Source organism: Genypterus blacodes, unplaced genomic scaffold (assembly GCF_046128005.1).
Source record: "Genypterus blacodes isolate CSIRO-AG114 ecotype Tasmania unplaced genomic scaffold, CSIRO-AGI_Gbla_v1 ptg000030l_1, whole genome shotgun sequence".
In the NCBI taxonomy this organism is placed as follows: domain Eukaryota; kingdom Metazoa; phylum Chordata; class Actinopteri; order Ophidiiformes; family Ophidiidae; genus Genypterus; species Genypterus blacodes.
The window spans coordinates 879,471-896,030 of record NW_027466843.1 but is presented as its reverse complement, the minus strand read 5'-3'; the positions used below and the strand labels follow the sequence as shown (position 1 = coordinate 896,030).

The 16,560-nt window shown below is 43.4% G+C and overlaps 1 protein-coding gene across 2 annotated transcripts; it reads left to right on the top strand.

Annotated features, from left to right (window-relative positions):
* The first annotated feature begins 522 nt into the window (after nucleotides 1-522).
* rgl3a (ral guanine nucleotide dissociation stimulator-like 3a) lies at nucleotides 523-13,363 on the top strand. 2 transcript variants are annotated; one of them, XM_076145283.1, is made up of 18 exons: nucleotides 523-678; nucleotides 1,440-1,672; nucleotides 5,613-5,905; nucleotides 7,247-7,291; nucleotides 7,419-7,588; nucleotides 7,841-8,001; nucleotides 8,093-8,404; nucleotides 8,514-8,617; nucleotides 8,852-8,936; nucleotides 9,881-9,955; nucleotides 10,521-10,607; nucleotides 10,720-10,752; nucleotides 10,853-10,974; nucleotides 11,081-11,176; nucleotides 11,349-11,484; nucleotides 11,806-12,051; nucleotides 12,218-12,332; nucleotides 13,043-13,363. In XM_076145283.1, exons 2-18 carry the CDS (start codon nucleotides 1,496-1,498, stop codon nucleotides 13,195-13,197), a joined length of 2,412 nt encoding a protein of 803 aa, XP_076001398.1. In that variant the 5' UTR covers nucleotides 523-678; nucleotides 1,440-1,495; the 3' UTR covers nucleotides 13,198-13,363. The 2 variants fall into 2 exon arrangements, with proteins under 2 accessions (XP_076001398.1, XP_076001399.1); XM_076145284.1 differs by lacking the exons at nucleotides 523-678; nucleotides 1,440-1,672 and adding an exon at nucleotides 4,479-4,718.
* Nucleotides 13,364-16,560: the final 3,197 nt, after the last annotated feature.

The window sequence follows — 16,560 nt, the reverse complement described above, 5'->3', positions numbered from 1 at the left end:
GCCACGTCCCTAAATTTAGAACATGAGCTCTTCAAAACCTAATGTTCTGAACACATAAACCACCACGAAAGCACAATGATGATCTATTACAGGAACTGATGAGAGCACATGAAATAAGTATTTTGGCTTTTTTTATTATTAACGTAGCTTTTTACATGGAATATCTTGCAGCTATGGCCGCAGTACTACTTTGTTACTTTTCACGTATGTTTGTAAATTATAATCCCACAGCACAAATGTATGCACCTGATGTCCAAAAACACAAAAAAAATAAAAGGTTTACTCAGTCCCATATTGGCAAACTCAGCTTATCAATCAACCCTTGTGCTAATCCAATTTAGGTCTGAGTGAAAACAAATGCAAGTGTACTGAAATGGGTAAGTAAGAAGTGAGCTGGAATGATGAGACGTGGACACAATTAGAATTGTGCATAATTAAACATTGCAAAGGGGACGGGAGGGAGGACATTCCAACAGACACCCATGCATGAACGCCATCCTCCATTCCTAAACAACGAACAATCATTCCTCAGAGACACATACCGGAGTGTGTTCATACCCGTGGTTCACACTGTCTCTGTCCTGTGGTATATTCAGGTTGTACTCGGGACGTGCCCGGCTTCAGACATGGTCTCCATCTGGACTCATGAGATGCAAGGACAACAACAACAACAGCATGGTTGAGTGATTATTTTTTTTACATTTTATGTTAATTAATTGTGAAATATTCATTAGATTTGAGCAGAAACATTTCTATGTATTGTATATTTAAACACACACATGTATTGTATATTTACATTTTGTCCCCATACAAACGTTTTTAATGCTATTTTACATTTTGCAAAGAATGTTCCATCACAGGTTTTTCTATTATCTTCAAAAAATGTGTCTAGTGTGAAATATAATCTAAGATGTTAAGGCATTCAAATAGTTCACGTTGATTTATTGCTCTCAGGGCAACACAGATTTTGAGGGGCGAAACTAATGACTCTTTTGCTCGTTTGATAAAATAACTGTTGAGTCTATGAAATGTTGAAAATGGCAAAAGCAAATCAAGCAAATGACAACATTTTTAAAGTTGTAACCAACAATTATTTGGCATCTTTTCTTGATAAATGAGTTTAACAGGCTACCATTAAGGAATCAAACTATTTTATCTATAAATGACGTTGTCTGTAGCTAACCCCTCCAGAGGAGTGGGACTCTTTTGTCATTGCCTTATCAGTGAAGGAATTTCCCTCTGGCCTTTTTGTTCTGTTGTAAATTCATCAGATTAAGATCATTTACGTCATCAGTGTAATTCCTCTCCTAATGACGTGAATTATGCTGAAACATTAAAGCCCAGTCATCTAGTACTCTGTGCTCAAATTCAACGATCAGAGAGAGAGTCAGACCTCAAACATTGTTTTCACACTGTCTTCTCCCTTCTGCCAACCATAGCAACCATGGCACAGATCTGAGGGGTGAACCTTCTGCAGTGTGACGCCCTGTGGCAGATGAGGTCCATTCTGCGTGTGTGTGGAAGTGGCGTTGGACGGGAGTCCCGTTGCTTGAGGTCTAGGATGGTCAGGATGAAGAAGCTGTTCAGGCGGCTCAAACATGTGGACGTCCACATGGACACAGAGCCTGGAGTTTGGCTGAGAAGCTTCCAGCTGCTGGATGAACCATATGAGGTGAGTTACAACTTAGCTGTTTCAGGCTCCCTAAAAGCAGGTTAGTGTGTATGGGAGGCAGTTCAGATCAATGGGAAAGTAGTTGAAAGAAGAAGCACATTCCTCATTTGGCACTAAATGAATCAACGACAACTGTAGAGCTTCAAGATTCGCTTCCTTTCTGTACTTTGTGAAATGTAATGGATCTTTGTGCCATTTTGTACATACATCCATTCATTTAAAGATAATCCAAATGAATTGATAATGATGGTAATGATTTGTTCTGGTCCTGTGCAGTGTAATTGTCCAATCTGATTTAAAGCTGCTCCCTTCATCATTAGACACAATTAAATATCTCAGGTCTGTTTGAATTGATGTGATTTCAACTTTTGGTATGAGACTATATACTGTATTATTAGAGATTTTCATTACGGATCTCTGTACCAGAGTTTTGGTAAAATGGCTAAATGATTTAAAATAAGTTTAGAGTTACTACATACAGCCCATGCAGATTTGTCAAAGTTAATGTGTCCTCAATGAAGAACAGATAAGCTAGTAATGGTTTCTAGTTTACCTAAATCAAACTCTAGTGTTCATTTATATCCTTTTGAATAGAATTCAAATATAGTTGTATTAGATTGGTGTCAGTCCTTCATAATAGTAATGTACACATACACTATAGTAGTACTGGGATAGAGAGTTCTGTTTAAGTATCTCAAATTACAATGTATGTGTTTATTCAAGTGTTAATCCTATTTCACTCTTGTTAAACTAGAATTATAATAACTTAACAGGGATCATGTGACACATTGGTACCTGTGAGTCATGTGTTGGTCAATTATAAAGGATTGTTAACTGCTGTTGTCGTGATACCATGTTGTGTCTCTGGGGGAGACGCGGCTAAAATATACTTACTGTATTAGATTGGCTGTTTGTGTGAGAGCTTCTTTATTCGTCTTGCATTTTTCACTTGAAACCGCAGGGCAGAGGAACGGTTTACTGCCATTGAGGAGGAAGTTTATTTTTGGGAATGTACCATGTATGTGCACGTGTCATTCCTCCCGTTTATTTCCCGATCACCATTGTGGTTTGTACATATGAGTCATAGATGAGAAAACTGCTTTTGTTTCCCCTTGTTTGCCGACTGCCTCATCGCCTATTTATCCGTTCGTGTGTAAAGATTTTTAATTAAGCTCTTTCCTGGTGCCATCTCTGTGCTTTTGTTCACTCTGCACAGATTAACTGAGTGATGGGGACAAAAACCAAAGAGATGAATACCGCCAGTCTATTAGTTTAGAGACACACACACTCATTAGACAAACAAAGTAGCTCATTCTTCCCTTGCTGCATAGAAAGAAGGGAAGATTGGGATTGGAGGATCTGTGTACCCATTTTGTCATGTCATCAAAACTATGAAACACGTGACGCGTCTAGTTTGTCACAGCGGTTTTTGTTTCCTCTACAAAGTTAAAACTGGTCTTTTAGCTGCTACTCAACGTTTTCTTGATCTCGGGTTTTAATGCAGTCACAAGTTGAGGTTATCTTTCAAGGTATGTGGTTTGTTTCCACCACACCCCTGACAGGAACTTAAGATGGAGGCCGTGGAGGAAAAACTGTCCCGACTGGATTCTTTATGCATTGTCACGGTGAAATGACTGAACACTACCTGCTCCAGGCTTTTGGTGTCGTTTGATGTCGGAGTGAAATCTTTTGCTCATTTGTTGCTCACTTGTATTTTATATCTGTCAGTTGATGTATCACTCAGAGCTTTATAGCTTTTATAATTGTTATGAAATGTGCTTTGAGAGTCCAAAGATTATGTGAAGAGAATGTTGAAAGATGCTAGATCTGAACTGGCTGGAGAACTCAATCAACTTCTTTATATTCCTACCACCAGGTGTCGCTATGCCTTGTCTTTCATTGATTTAATTCAAATTACATCAAGGTGCACAAAACCATTTGGACAGTCCCTCCAACCTTTTGAGCAAATTCAGATGTATTTTAGCTTTAAGAATATAATTAAAAAGTGCCTCAAATTCAGGAAATTGCCTCAGCAAAATCAGTGATTTTTGATCATAAAAAATCACAAAATTCCATGGAGGACTGATTGGAAAACATGATCCATTAGTGTCTGATAGCAATATTTATCATGAATCTTATCCCATGTATGACAGTGGTGCTTTGCAAGCTCAGGCATCAACTACCAAGAAGCACTTTGCCTATTTTGTATGAAAGTTTCAGATCTCAAGTCTGCTTTTTGTTATCATAGTTAGTAAGTAAGATAACGACCAAAACTCCTTCACAGCATTTCATGGCCTGCTGTATAAGTCATGTGAAGGTGTACTGTGTGAACATACTGAGGTAGTCAGATAGACACGGGAGATCACCAGTGTTTTTGATACTAACACCAATGCCCAAAGCCTTTAATTGAACATTCATAGTGGAAGTTGTGACTACTTTGCATGACAGATCAATGTGGAATGGGACATTATAAGTATGTGGGTCAGTTATAAATGTCTCTGTGACTCATTTACTGCGTCACAGTGGATTCATATTTATTAAGGAAATTGCTGTGGTACATCTTAACCTTCTTACTGTGATAACTATTTTTTTCACCCCCTTGAAGAAAACGTGTATTTTATAATGACACAAATCTTGAATCAAGCACACACAGTTAACACATCATTTACATAAGAACATGAAGTGTCTTTGTAATTGTTTTATTTTTAGATAAACACAACATATTCCTATTGGACAGCATTGGAAGCCACGCCCACACCTGCTCCTTTGGCCCCGCCCGTGCAGCACATCATCCCTCCTCCCTCCATCTCACTCACTAGTCCTTCACTAGTCCCTCTGCCGCCGCCGCCTCCGCTGTCCTTCGGGTCCGGAGATAAATCTTATTTGTTGGGGGTTTTATTTAAGTCCATGTGATAGAATGAAACTGCCTGATAAAGTTCGTACAGGACTAACGTTTCGGATAACGCGGCTAAAGATTTAGGCTTGTTTGGGGGAGAGAGTCCACCTGAAGCGGATGACAAACATGGGAAAATGGCAATTATCGATGGTAGGATTAATTAATATTCATTCTGTCTATTTTTTTTAATGTCGCACGAATGACGTTTTCTGCTCTCCTTGTCTTCCTTTCTGTTTCTCTTCTCTGTTACCAACTTCTCCACTCTCTCGCTCTCCCTCTTCTGTCCTCCCCACACAGACACATTGATAATGTTGCCCTACTTGACTGTTTTTGTCTGTCTCTGCTGTCATGTGGCATCAGAACAAAAGTCTGCTCCTATATTTATTTTGTGTTGAATCAGTCACAGCTGCTTATTCCAGTTTAAACAGGAAGTCACCTACTTGTCTGTCAGGCTCAGCTTGGTGGGTCAGCTTTACTTGGGAATCCCTACATCTGTCTGGGTCCTGTGCAAATTCACGACACACTATCATTAATGGCAACTTTATCACATCTGAACATATTTATTTGTGTGAGTGAAAGCAGGACCTGTCATTATGAGGTGAACAGAAGACATGACTGTGTGGACGTAAACAAACATAGCAGAGCGAGCTCCTGGCTCTCATCATCAGTGTGATCACCAGGTGTCTGTCTGCGTCAGAGGTCAAGGCCGGGTCACAGGCAGAATCCAAAGAATGAGGCTTATTGACATATTCAAGTGACTCGGTGCAAATGTTTATTACGTTTGTCTGAGGCTGATGGAGTAATGAAGTTATACAGCGTTATATGGAAGAAGCTCATTTCTCCTTCATCAAATCATTTAAAAATATACTGTAAGTGTCTTTGCTGTACAGTGACATACAAAAGGTTTATGTAAACTGGATATCTGATATTCAATCCAAGTTCAAACAGTTACCACCCGTTGCCATGGCGAACAGAAATTACAAAGTTTGTCAATCAGTGAATCAGCCTTTTTATCTGGTTGACATTGCACTGTTTCCTCCGCAGGATCCGGTGCAGGAGTGGGGGGAGGAGGTGGAGGACGGCGCCGTGTTTGGCATCACACTCCACAGGGAGCCCGTCAACCCCAGCCCCGACCCGGCAGAGGTACCGCCTCCAGCCTTGAGCTTCGTCCAGTACCACACGGTGAAGGTGCGCAGGCTGAAGGCCGGCACCCTGGAGCGACTGGTCACCCACCTGTTGGACCCCGAGCACCAGGAGCCCGACTTCATCCGAGCCTTCTTCTCCACCTACAAGGCCTTCACCTCCACCAGCACCCTCATAGAGCTGCTATTCCAGAGGTGAGGGAGCATCCACACTGCACACACTGAGACCCAGACACGTAGAACGCTACTTTACTGACGTGAACATGGTTTGAGTCCTTGGCCTGAATTCCCAAAGACACTTTTCCTTATCTTGAGTAAAGTTGGCTGCCTATCTTCAGGCCTGTGGGTTATGTTGTCATATGGCTTTGTAATCTCAGCATCTGATAACCCAGTTAGCTGTGACACGCATGGTACAAGATTTTGCCCTGCAGCGTTTGGCTCATCTGACTTTAACAATACAAAACGTGTGTAGCTGTTGCGTATCTTGAGTTATTTTATACAGCAACTTGATATTGACTGACTCTGAGCTAGTTTCTATGACAGGTATTGTGAGCGAACAAAAAACAGTCATTGGGTATGTTCCATACCAGGAGAGCCGTATTGAGCTCTACACACCCTGACTAGATTTTTCATCAGTGACGAGTGAGTGACTGATCTGTGGCACCTGCAGAGTGTCTTGACAACTGAATAGCAGCAGTTCTGCCGCACTGTGAACACAAACTGAATGCTCTAAATGATTGAGGATTGAACTTTCTTTGTTTGTTTGGTTAACATCCTTTCGCTCTACCTGCTTGACCTGTGAAGCGTCGGGGGTGGGGAGTGGGGGGGGGGGGGGGGGGGGGTTGAATCTTGTCTGAGCCCACGTTTGCTGCTCTGGCTTGCAGATGGCCGCCTGTGTAAACCTGTGGTCATTAGTGCTGTAAAGTTGATATGTTATTCGTCAAACACACACCCTCATTTCTGTGCTGCTGGTGACAACAGATGTCCTGCGAGCTTTTAGTGGCGTCATCCTCCGGACAGCCTGGGAAGTGTGTTTTCCTCCTCTGGCTTACAGGATTTTGAACAGGATACAACATTTATTGGTGCTGTCATCATCTTGTAAAACACATCTCACTTGATAAAGACTTTATTAGTTATGCTTATTGGTCAGTATATCATTCTCAACCTCATATTGATGATATGGCAACTTACTGTAAATGCAACTGTGTCTGATAAATTCAAACATCTGCGCAATATGCTTTAGTTATATAATAGATTTGTGTATGTTTTTATGATGCTTTCATTCACTCCTGAGGGAGAAATGAGTTTGTTTACCCAGCATGCTCTGCAGCACGGTCACACGGCCTCTGTAGTCAGTGGGGCGTCAGGGTTGTCCTATAGAAGGACATTTCCACAGGACGGCGGGTACATGGAGGATTGACCCTGTGACCTTCCTGTTTACAGGACAGACTCTGTCCTTATGCCGTCCCTCCCTGTGGATCTTTCTTTGTTTTCAGCGTTCAGTTGATAGATGTTTCTGCTTATCCCTGTCCACAGAGAGGACTCAATCTCCAACCTGGATAAGACTATCTGCATACGGAGGTGAGTGCAGTCACTTTAACAAAAGGTTGATATGCAACAGTCACTAGAAAAGTATGTTGTTTTCTTAAACTTGCCCCACAAAACTATGGTTGATTAATGTGTATATGCCTTGTGCCACCCCCCTCAGTCCCTTACACCGTGTGATCAGAATGTGGTTGGAGGAGTACAGTGAAGATTTCTACGAGGCTCCTCAGCTCCCGGCCCTCCAGCTGTTGTGCGTCCACTTGCGGCACAGGCTCTGTTTCAGGCGCCTGGCTCACACCGCAGAGTCTCTGCTCAAGAAGCTCCAGGAACAAGGTTAGAGGACAAGACATCTGAAGATCAGTGTCATTAATGGCTTGGAAGGGAACTTTGTTGAATGCCGTCCGCTCTCCCACTTATCCTGTCTTTCCGCTCTGTCTCGACCTGATGTAATGTAATGTGCATAACTGGTTATGTTGACCTGTTGTTATGGTGGTGAAAGCAAAGAATTCAAGCTCTTGTTTGCTCTCGTATGAATGAAGCAGTGTTCTATAATGTGAGTGGCCTGGTTTATTTGTCATTTGATAGATTGCAACCAGTCTGCATCAGAGCAGAATGATGAATCTATGCAGCAGGAACACGGAGCGCAGGAGGACAGAGGAGAGACGACCGATAAGGAAGAAGACAAATGCAGCTTTTTGAATTTCCCTGTGATAGAAGTGGCAAAGCAGTTAACCAGATTAGACGCTGTAGGTGACATTCACAAAAATCTCAAAGCTGATTCTCCTATTCCCGTGCTGCCAAATCACTCATCTTCCTCTCTGCCTCTTCTTCCCGCAGGAGCTGTTTGTCAGAGTCGTGCCTTTTCACTGCCTGGGTTGCGTCTGGTCGCAGCGAGACAAGAAAGAAAACGGAAACATGGCCCCCACCGTCCGAGCCACCATTTCCCAGTTCAACGCCGTCACCAATCGGGTCATCACTTCGCTCCTGTGCCCGGCTTCACCCAGCCCTTCCACCTCCTCTCCCATCTCGTCCCCTGACTCCTCCCCGTTCTTCCTTTACCCGTCCACTGCCCCCAACTCGCCCCGCCCGGCGCACAATCGTCCTGCCCAGAGAGCGCGCATCATCGAGAGGTGGATAGCCATCGCACAGGTAAGGACCAAGAAGGAAATGAATGAGATGTGAAACGGCACGAGTACTTTTGAATTGAGTGCTATACATTTTCACCTGAGCCTGTTCTGACCCGCTGTTGTGTCCGTAGGAGTGCAGACGGCTGAAGAACTTCTCCTCTCTGAGGGCCGTCCTCTCAGCGCTGCAGTCCAACGCTGTCTATCGCCTCAAGAAGACCTGGGCGGCCGTCAGCAGGTCAGAGGACAACTTACACACAGAAATCGGACGTGACAGCAACTATAGAAATACTAGTTATAATCGTACTGACTTCAAAGAGAATGAGATTGAATAAAGAAGAGATACAGAATGTTGTATCCATAATGAATTAGTTGTCATTATTGAGCGTGCACTGAACTCGGATTTACGGTGAACATAAACTCTATTATAAAAACAAAACAGTCTTTCTAAGCTGGATGTGTTTCATTTCAGGGAATCGGCGTCCAGCTTTGATCAACTCTGTGAGACTTTCCCAGATGAGAACTGCGTGCTTGCCAGCAGAGAGATCCTTGTGGAGGTAACTGCCTGTTGTGAACTTTGGACCCTGCTAAATGTCTGTCAGCTTGCTGTCCATCAGATCATCTAGCTGTGCATTCATTTTCTACCTGTACAAGTTATACTCTGTGCAGTACGTCAAAAGACTGTTTCGGTTCAACTTTGATCTGAACAGAAACATACGGTCTGTAACGTTTAATGTTAGCGTCTGTCCTTTAAGAGTCTTGTGCCAGTTTTCCGTAATCACACGACTGAAGTGAATGTTCTTTACCGTTTGCGTGCTTCTTTCTCTCCTTTGTCCTGAGAGCTGTTCTCTGCGGAAAATTATTGATAAGAGTGTTTACTTAGCGATATGCCCGATATCATTGAGCCAACCGGTTTTTACATAAGAAGTAAAAGGCCATTGTTGGCGGCCAATACAAACAGATAGAAGTATAAATAAAGGTGGTTAGGTGTGCGCTGCTGCCACTGAGATTCTTTTATTCATTTTATTCAGCGCATACTTAATATTGTTCACACATTGTTCTCGTGTAGGTGAAACAATGAGGTTTGACTGGGTGTGAGCATGTGTCGGAGCATTTTTGTCACGGGCTCGGTGACGTAGATACACTCTCCACACCCAGAAACGCTGTCAGGATGGGATCAACACATACATCAACGATGCAACAAAACCACTTTTGTTGTTACCCGGCACCAAGAACTGGCATCAACATAGAGACGAGGGCTGGGCTCAAAAGCTGTCGCCCCGGCAACCAAGATTCAATCAATATTCAATCCATTAAGAACAATGCAATTAAGATGAAAATAGCCACAGAATCCACTCCGGTACCTTTTATATAGAAGTATAAGGGCAAATCTGGTTTTGTTGCTATATTTGTCATTATCCGGGTAAATGGGATTATTGCTGGTCGTGTTTCTGAGAGTTTGTGTGAACCAGCTGATGTGCTTTTTGTTTATTTGCTGCAGGACGGCGGGAGTCAGTCAGAGGACCCAGATTCCAAATCATCTCCTCTCTGCTCACGGCCCAGACAACAACAGGCGGTAAGATTGACCTCCGAAACTTAAATGATGACTTGGTTCCTCATTTTGCAACCTCAAACGCTCAAAGTGCCAGCCAGTCCAAATAGAAAAAGGCGAGCGCTACCGTTTCTCTGCCTGGATCATCAATTCCACTTCCCTAAAAGACAAATGCAGTTAAACTTTTCAGGAGTCGGCGCTAAAATGAAAGCCGACATACGTTCCCAAAATAGACGTCAAGTTTCCAGTTCCCCCTCTTTCCTCGTCTAATGGAAAATCTGACGTAAGATCACATGACTGAATATTTTCTCTTATGTTGGGAAGAATGTAAAATGATTCCCACAGTTTGATAGTTTACTTTGGGTGTGTTTGCGGCAAATGTTTTATATCCCTGCATTCAGTCTATTTAAACACTAAGAGCCATTCTTCACTAGTGTGTATTCGTCTGTGTAGTTTGGCTTTGTTTTGTTATTTTCACTGACTTAACATTAAATCAGCCTAAAATCTCTTTTAATACTTTGACCAGACGGTTCCACCCTCTTGTGATTTTGTAAACAAACCTGATTTGGTGTTGTTCTCATGGTCTCAGGGCCTCGCTGGTGGAGTTGTGCCGTATCTGGGTACTTACCTGACTGTCCTCACCATGCTGGACACAGCGCTGACTGACACTGTGGAGGTAAACACACACATCACAACATTCATTTTACTAGTTCTTCCTCTTCACTTAATCACTCAAGTAGATAAGCGACGCCGCATGACACTTCTTCATTCTTTGGCTGTTTCCATAGGGTGGACTCATCAACTTTGAGAAGCGCAGACGGGTAGGTGTCGCCTCCTAGTGGTGCTTTAAATAATAACCATTCCTGATCCGTGGGTTATTTTGTGATGTTTTGGTGTTTTGTTTTTTTCTCTGCGTTCCAGGAATTTGAGATTCTTTCCCAGATCCAGCAGCTTCAGGCGTCGTGTTCCCAGTACAGCCTTCCGGTCAACCCCCATGTCACTGCCTGGCTACAAGCACACACACTCCTCACAGACCAGGAGAGGTGAGACATGCACTGACACCATAGCAATACAACACGGTGACAATCGAGTGGGATAGATGAAACTTCAAATGGAAGCCAGCAACCATATTTCCTCTGCCTCCTCCAGCTATGAGCTGTCCCGCGAGCTGGAGCCCCCCATTGACCCCTGCCCCAGCTCTCCCAACCCATGGAGCCACCGCCTGCTGGCTAAGAAGCTTGCATCGTAAGTCTGGAAGAGCAGCACCGGCCTGTAACATAGTTGGACCATTATGACTGAAGTGACCCCTGTAGAGTGTTTGACCACTAGAGGCGCTGGAGAGCAGTGTTATGCACACTTGGTGGCACTAATGTTAGTCAGAATTTAGTTCTCATCTGTAAACCACATGTGTGTGCAGCTTACGCCCGGCCTGCGACAGCAACCTGAGGAAGACACACGCCGACCAGATTAGTGTGTCGTCTTCCGGCTCCAGCAGCTCAGAGATGGAGGATCTCTCCATGCCTCAGCCCTCCCCCCTCAGATTCAAACTCAAGGTGACCACACAAACTCTCACTAATCTGTGTGCTTATACACAAACAACAGACTGTATGATGGATTTTTTGCAGAAATAGAAGAAACTATGTTCAATACATCAACAACAGCTGACTTCATTTTGTATTTGCTGACATATAGACATACACAGATTCTTTTCAGCCGAGCATTTGTTTTCCTTTTAGCAGCTTTACATCTGCTGTGTGTGATGATGTAATTATGGATGTAATCACAGTGTAACCCTGCATACATTAGTCAGATACTGTGCCAGTAGAGGAGTAGTCAAGTTGACGTTTCAATCTCCTTTCCCACTTCTCCCTCAGTCCCTCTCAGGCTCTCTTCATAACGTGGCAGAGGACTTCTCCTCCGCCTCCATGTCCTCGTCCTCTCCGAGTCTCGGCGGCTCCTCCTGTAGCTCCTCCCATCCGGACCTCAGCTCGCTCTCATTGGTAATGAGCCCCGATTCTTCGTCTTCCATGCCCGTCTACAACAAGCAGGTGGCCGACTCGTGCATCGTCAGGGTCAGCGTGGAGTGTGGCAGGGATGGAAACGTCTACAAGAGCATCCTGGTAGGTCGAGCGGAGGTCATGAGTTACTTACAGCTCTTTGGAAGAGTTTGTTGTTTGTGTTGCTTCATGATGGACTGTCTTGACGCCAAACAGAATGGAACCAAGACATACTGCTAAGCATAAGCAGAAATCTTGTTGACCTCTCCTCCTGCCTGTTTGTCCCCAGCTGACCAGCCAGGACCACACGCCTCAGGTGATTCAGAGAGCTCTGGAAAAACACCACATGGAGGGTGTGAGCTGCCACGAGTTCACCCTCAGCCAGCTGCTCAACAATGGAAAAGGTGAATAATCTCCTCCTGAAGCATCCCATCCAACATGCTCGCCTTTTCCCAGCGCAGGTTAACAGGAAGCTGCTCAGGCCACTTTACTACATACAAGTCTTTCCCAATTAGTGCTCTGATATCCAGATACAAGTTAAGATGCTTGAAGTTGAGGTTTAGTTTTTTGATTGTCTTTGTTTGACTCCTACTTATCAGTGCCAAAACCTGATCTTGGTGATGGTCCAGGCCCAAAATGCATATCAAGTTCCCTCTTTAATGTGTGTAGACGGTTACAACCTGGCAGTCCTTTATACTGCAGTCTGAGTGGCTTGATTTAGCCGAGGATCCAGACCTGGGCCAAAATATAATGGATTCCTCCCTGGACCGTGCAAAATTGGTTCCAACAATATAAAAATAACCAAATTGTGGTTCTCTCTAAGATCTGAGAGGAAACTTAATTCACTTATCTGGCTGTGCCTTAAATGAACCATAACACTCTGCAGCTTTAAGGCATCCCATGTCCTCATCATTCAGATTTTGTCAGATGATTCAAACCTCTTGTTTTTCTGGGACGTGAATGTTTTGTACTCACTCTGCCAAACCCCTTGCAGTCTTTCTCGAAATGCGACAACACTGACTGCACTAACCTGAGTAGATGAGGCAGGTTTAACAGATTGTTAGTACAAAAAGGAAATAAAACTTTATGGCTTCATTCCTCTTTCCTGCCGCAGAGCTACAAATCCCTGACAAAGCCAACGCCTTTTATGCCATGTGCACCACCGACAACTATGACTTTGTCCTGCGCCACCGCTGGAGGGGCCACAGGAGACCATTTGGCTCCTCGTCCAGCCCGGGGCCTCAACCCAAGAGCCGCCACGCCAAGTGAAAGCATCTGTTGGGGGCTGAATGGCCCACATAGATCTAGAAGAACGCAGGGGAGCTGCTCATCTGGAACAGCGGCCCACCAACTGATCTGTGGCTCTTCATATCTGCTCAGTGCCCCCAGTTTGTCACTGTGCTGCAGATACGAGAGGCTCCGCCAGTGAGAAACGCCTTTGACTGAAAAAAATGACTTGGGAGCGTTTTCATCCGAAGCAGCACTGAAATGTGTTCCGCCAAGAATCATTTCAGACACAAAAAGAGAGCAGAATGAAGAAATGTCCTTGTATGTGCCACAGGCTTGCCAAGAAGAAACGGAGAGAAATATGGACTTTTGTATTTTCATGTTGTTACCAATTAATTTAAGTCATATCGTTGATAAATGAACCACATTTTCCAAGGGCTTTTGTTTTTGTTGTGTAGATGAACAAAGCGGCATTACATGTTGCGTATTACATTGTGGGTTCAGCATCATGGATGTGAATCCACACCTGTGACTGCAGCTACTGTGTGTGTGTGTGTGTGTGTGCGTGTGTGTGTGTGTGTGTGTGTGTGTGTGTGTGTGTGTGGATGCAAAAAGCAGGAGAAGTCAGCGCGTGGTATTGTGTGTGTGCAGGTCATAAACATGATGTATGTGTGCGTCTGAGCAGTGAAGCTCAGGGGAGGTGGACAGTTTGCAAATGTGAAAAATGGCTATTTACTGAGCCGTTTTCTTTCCTTTATACCTGGCACATTAGATAACAATGCAGTTCCTCCAAAGCTGCAGTCTGCAGTACTGTCTGAGGAAGAGGAGGGAGAACAGAATCATCAAGCATTCAGCTCATTGTCTTGCCTTTATACCATATAGGTGTAACAAAACATCTTTTCATCCTGTCACCTCAATGCAGTAAGCAGTTGTTTGCCATGTAAGATGTAAATATTTGAATGTATACATTTTATAATCTATAATTGTTTTATGCATTTCAACTATCTGCCTTTAGTTTGTGTGTGTGTGTGTCACTGTGGTGAAATGATGTGTTACTGTTTGTGTTGTGCTTGCTGCTTCCTTTGTTTGTCCTGTTAAGCTTGATTGTGTGTGTGTGTGTGTGTGTGTGTGTGTGAGCAAGACTGTGATGTTTATATCAGGGGATTTGAGGGGGGATTCCAACAATTCTGTCCATCAAATTCAGTTCATTGTTCCTGGCGACGGCCCTGTGCTCAGTCTGAGAGACGGACTACTATGACATCACAAAGGTCACTTCCTGTTGTTGCCAAACTCCACTAGTTAACTGACCAAAGCCAGTTCTTGGAGTTACTTTCGTGGCATTTTTGTTCTTTGGTTTCAAGAGTTGGTGAAATCGTCAAACCGTTGCAGTGTCTCAAGGGTCAGTTCCCTTGAGCCATCAGCACAGCACAGGGTCAGCACAGCGCCCTCTACAGGAAAGAAACATTATATTGTTGACTAGTGACCAATAAATTTGACTTTTGATGGGCTGATTAGCCAGTATGAAGGGAGTTGCGCTTTGCTGTAATGTTTCAGGAGCAGCCGCCCAGCACTGCAATCTAGAGCCAGGGCAACTTAACGAGAGTCAAACAGGCCTCCTGACACAAGTGGAGTATAACTGGCTCTCATGGTGCTGTGATGAGGGAGAGAGAAAGCTGCTGCATGTGAAAATGAACTGCCCCAGTATGTGTATTTGATTTAACAGTGATGATAATTAGTGATGTAACATCCTGCCTTAAACTCAAGAGAGGTCTCAGGGAATGGGCTTAACTGTAAAGTCAAACAAATTTGATTATTTATATATGATTAATAATTCACACTTAACCACTCGGGGTCACATCCCTGCTTCTGGGTTTATGAGAGCACACAGGGGAACAGACTGCTGAGTTTTGTGCAGGAATTTGCATCATGCTGTTCAGTTTTAATGTAAAAGTGATAGTGAGAGGATGCGTGAATGAGTAGAGGACAGACTATACTGCTGCAAACACCTGTCTGTCTGTCAGTCTGTCTGACTGTGGACTGCACAGTTGGTCGTCTCATATTTCTTCACTTTACTGAATGGTGTTGACATGTGAGTGATGCTGTCATATCTAAATATTACATAGAGACATTATAAATATATATAAATATATTTTAAATTGTATAGTTAAGTTATTTTATTTCAACAGATGCTTTATTTTATCTAATTTAAGCTTCATCTAAGCACTTGTAATGATATCACTCCCTGTTTGTGACATTTTCATATGTTCACTAATAAAGCCTAATTACCGCAAAAGCTATGTACTATTGTGTTTTCAACTGATGAGACTCCTGATGAGACTATTACATTTTTATTTATTTATATTCTGTCATATGAAGTGAGTATGTTGTATAGCTGTGTGTGGATAATGTGTGTGGTTGTGTCTGGCCGCTAGGTGGCGCCATATGTTTTGTCTAGTTCAGCTGCTGAGACCGAATGGGTTCAAGTTCTATGACGGGAACATAAAAGTAGAAATGGTTTCAATATCTTCCATCAAAACATAATTACACATACATTATAGGCATCATGTGTGGATTCAATCTGTTTTTTAAACCTACATGAGTCTGTAGCTCAGTGGATTTGGCAAATGATCCAAAATCCTTGAGAGAAGACTTTGATCTGAAACTAGTGTAGGGATTACATGGAACAAACTGTCATGATGTAGAAAGTGACGATTATAAACACATTTCAAACTACAGTCTGTGTGGATGCAATGTATGCAGACACAATTTGACTCTTAAGGGGAAAAGTGGACTGGTGAAATGCACACACACACATACACACACTATCATTTGAACTCTTGACTAACGCATTGTTTGACACCCCATAAGTGTGGCTCCATGACGCCGGTGCTCTTTTAGATTTGAAGCAGTGGTAGGCACACACATGACACACATAGATCACACACTCACACACATGTGACTCATAGCATTTCATAATGGCCGCATTCCATTTATGTGTGTCGGAATCTGTGCGCGCTGACGGGTAGAACTAAATGGAACCTGTTCTTTGCCTGCTGTAGCAAGTGAAATGCCCACTGCCCACAGTGACATAGTTCTGTGTGTGTGTGTGTGTGTGTGTGTGTGTGTGTGTGTTTGTTACTGGGAGGTTATGACCTGTCTGGCCTGCTGTAGCCAGTTCCGTTGTTTGCACTTGGAAGCCCACACCCGTCTTCTCACACTCAAACACTCTTTACAGCCTCCATGCTTATTGTGTGTGTGTTTGTGGTGTTTGTGTAACTAAACAATACATGTTTCCTATGATGCATTGTCCTCTGCTTCCCTTTATGTTTCTCTTTTCCTTCTCTCCCTTCCTTGTAACTTCTTCATAATCCCACCTCAACTGTTTACATGTAAATAAACTCAAAG

Bases quoted from the DNA above. Each gene is read 5' to 3' on its own strand.
- rgl3a (XM_076145283.1), top strand. From the start codon at position 1,496: ATGAGGTCCATTCTGCGTGTGTGTGGAAGTGGCGTTGGACGGGAGTCC. The intron at 11,177-11,348 runs GTAAGTCTGGAA...ATGTGTGTGCAG, and splicing joins CTGGCTAAGAAGCTTGCATC to CTTACGCCCGGCCTGCGACA. The intron at 12,333-13,042 runs GTGAATAATCTC...TTCCTGCCGCAG, and splicing joins GCTGCTCAACAATGGAAAAG to AGCTACAAATCCCTGACAAA.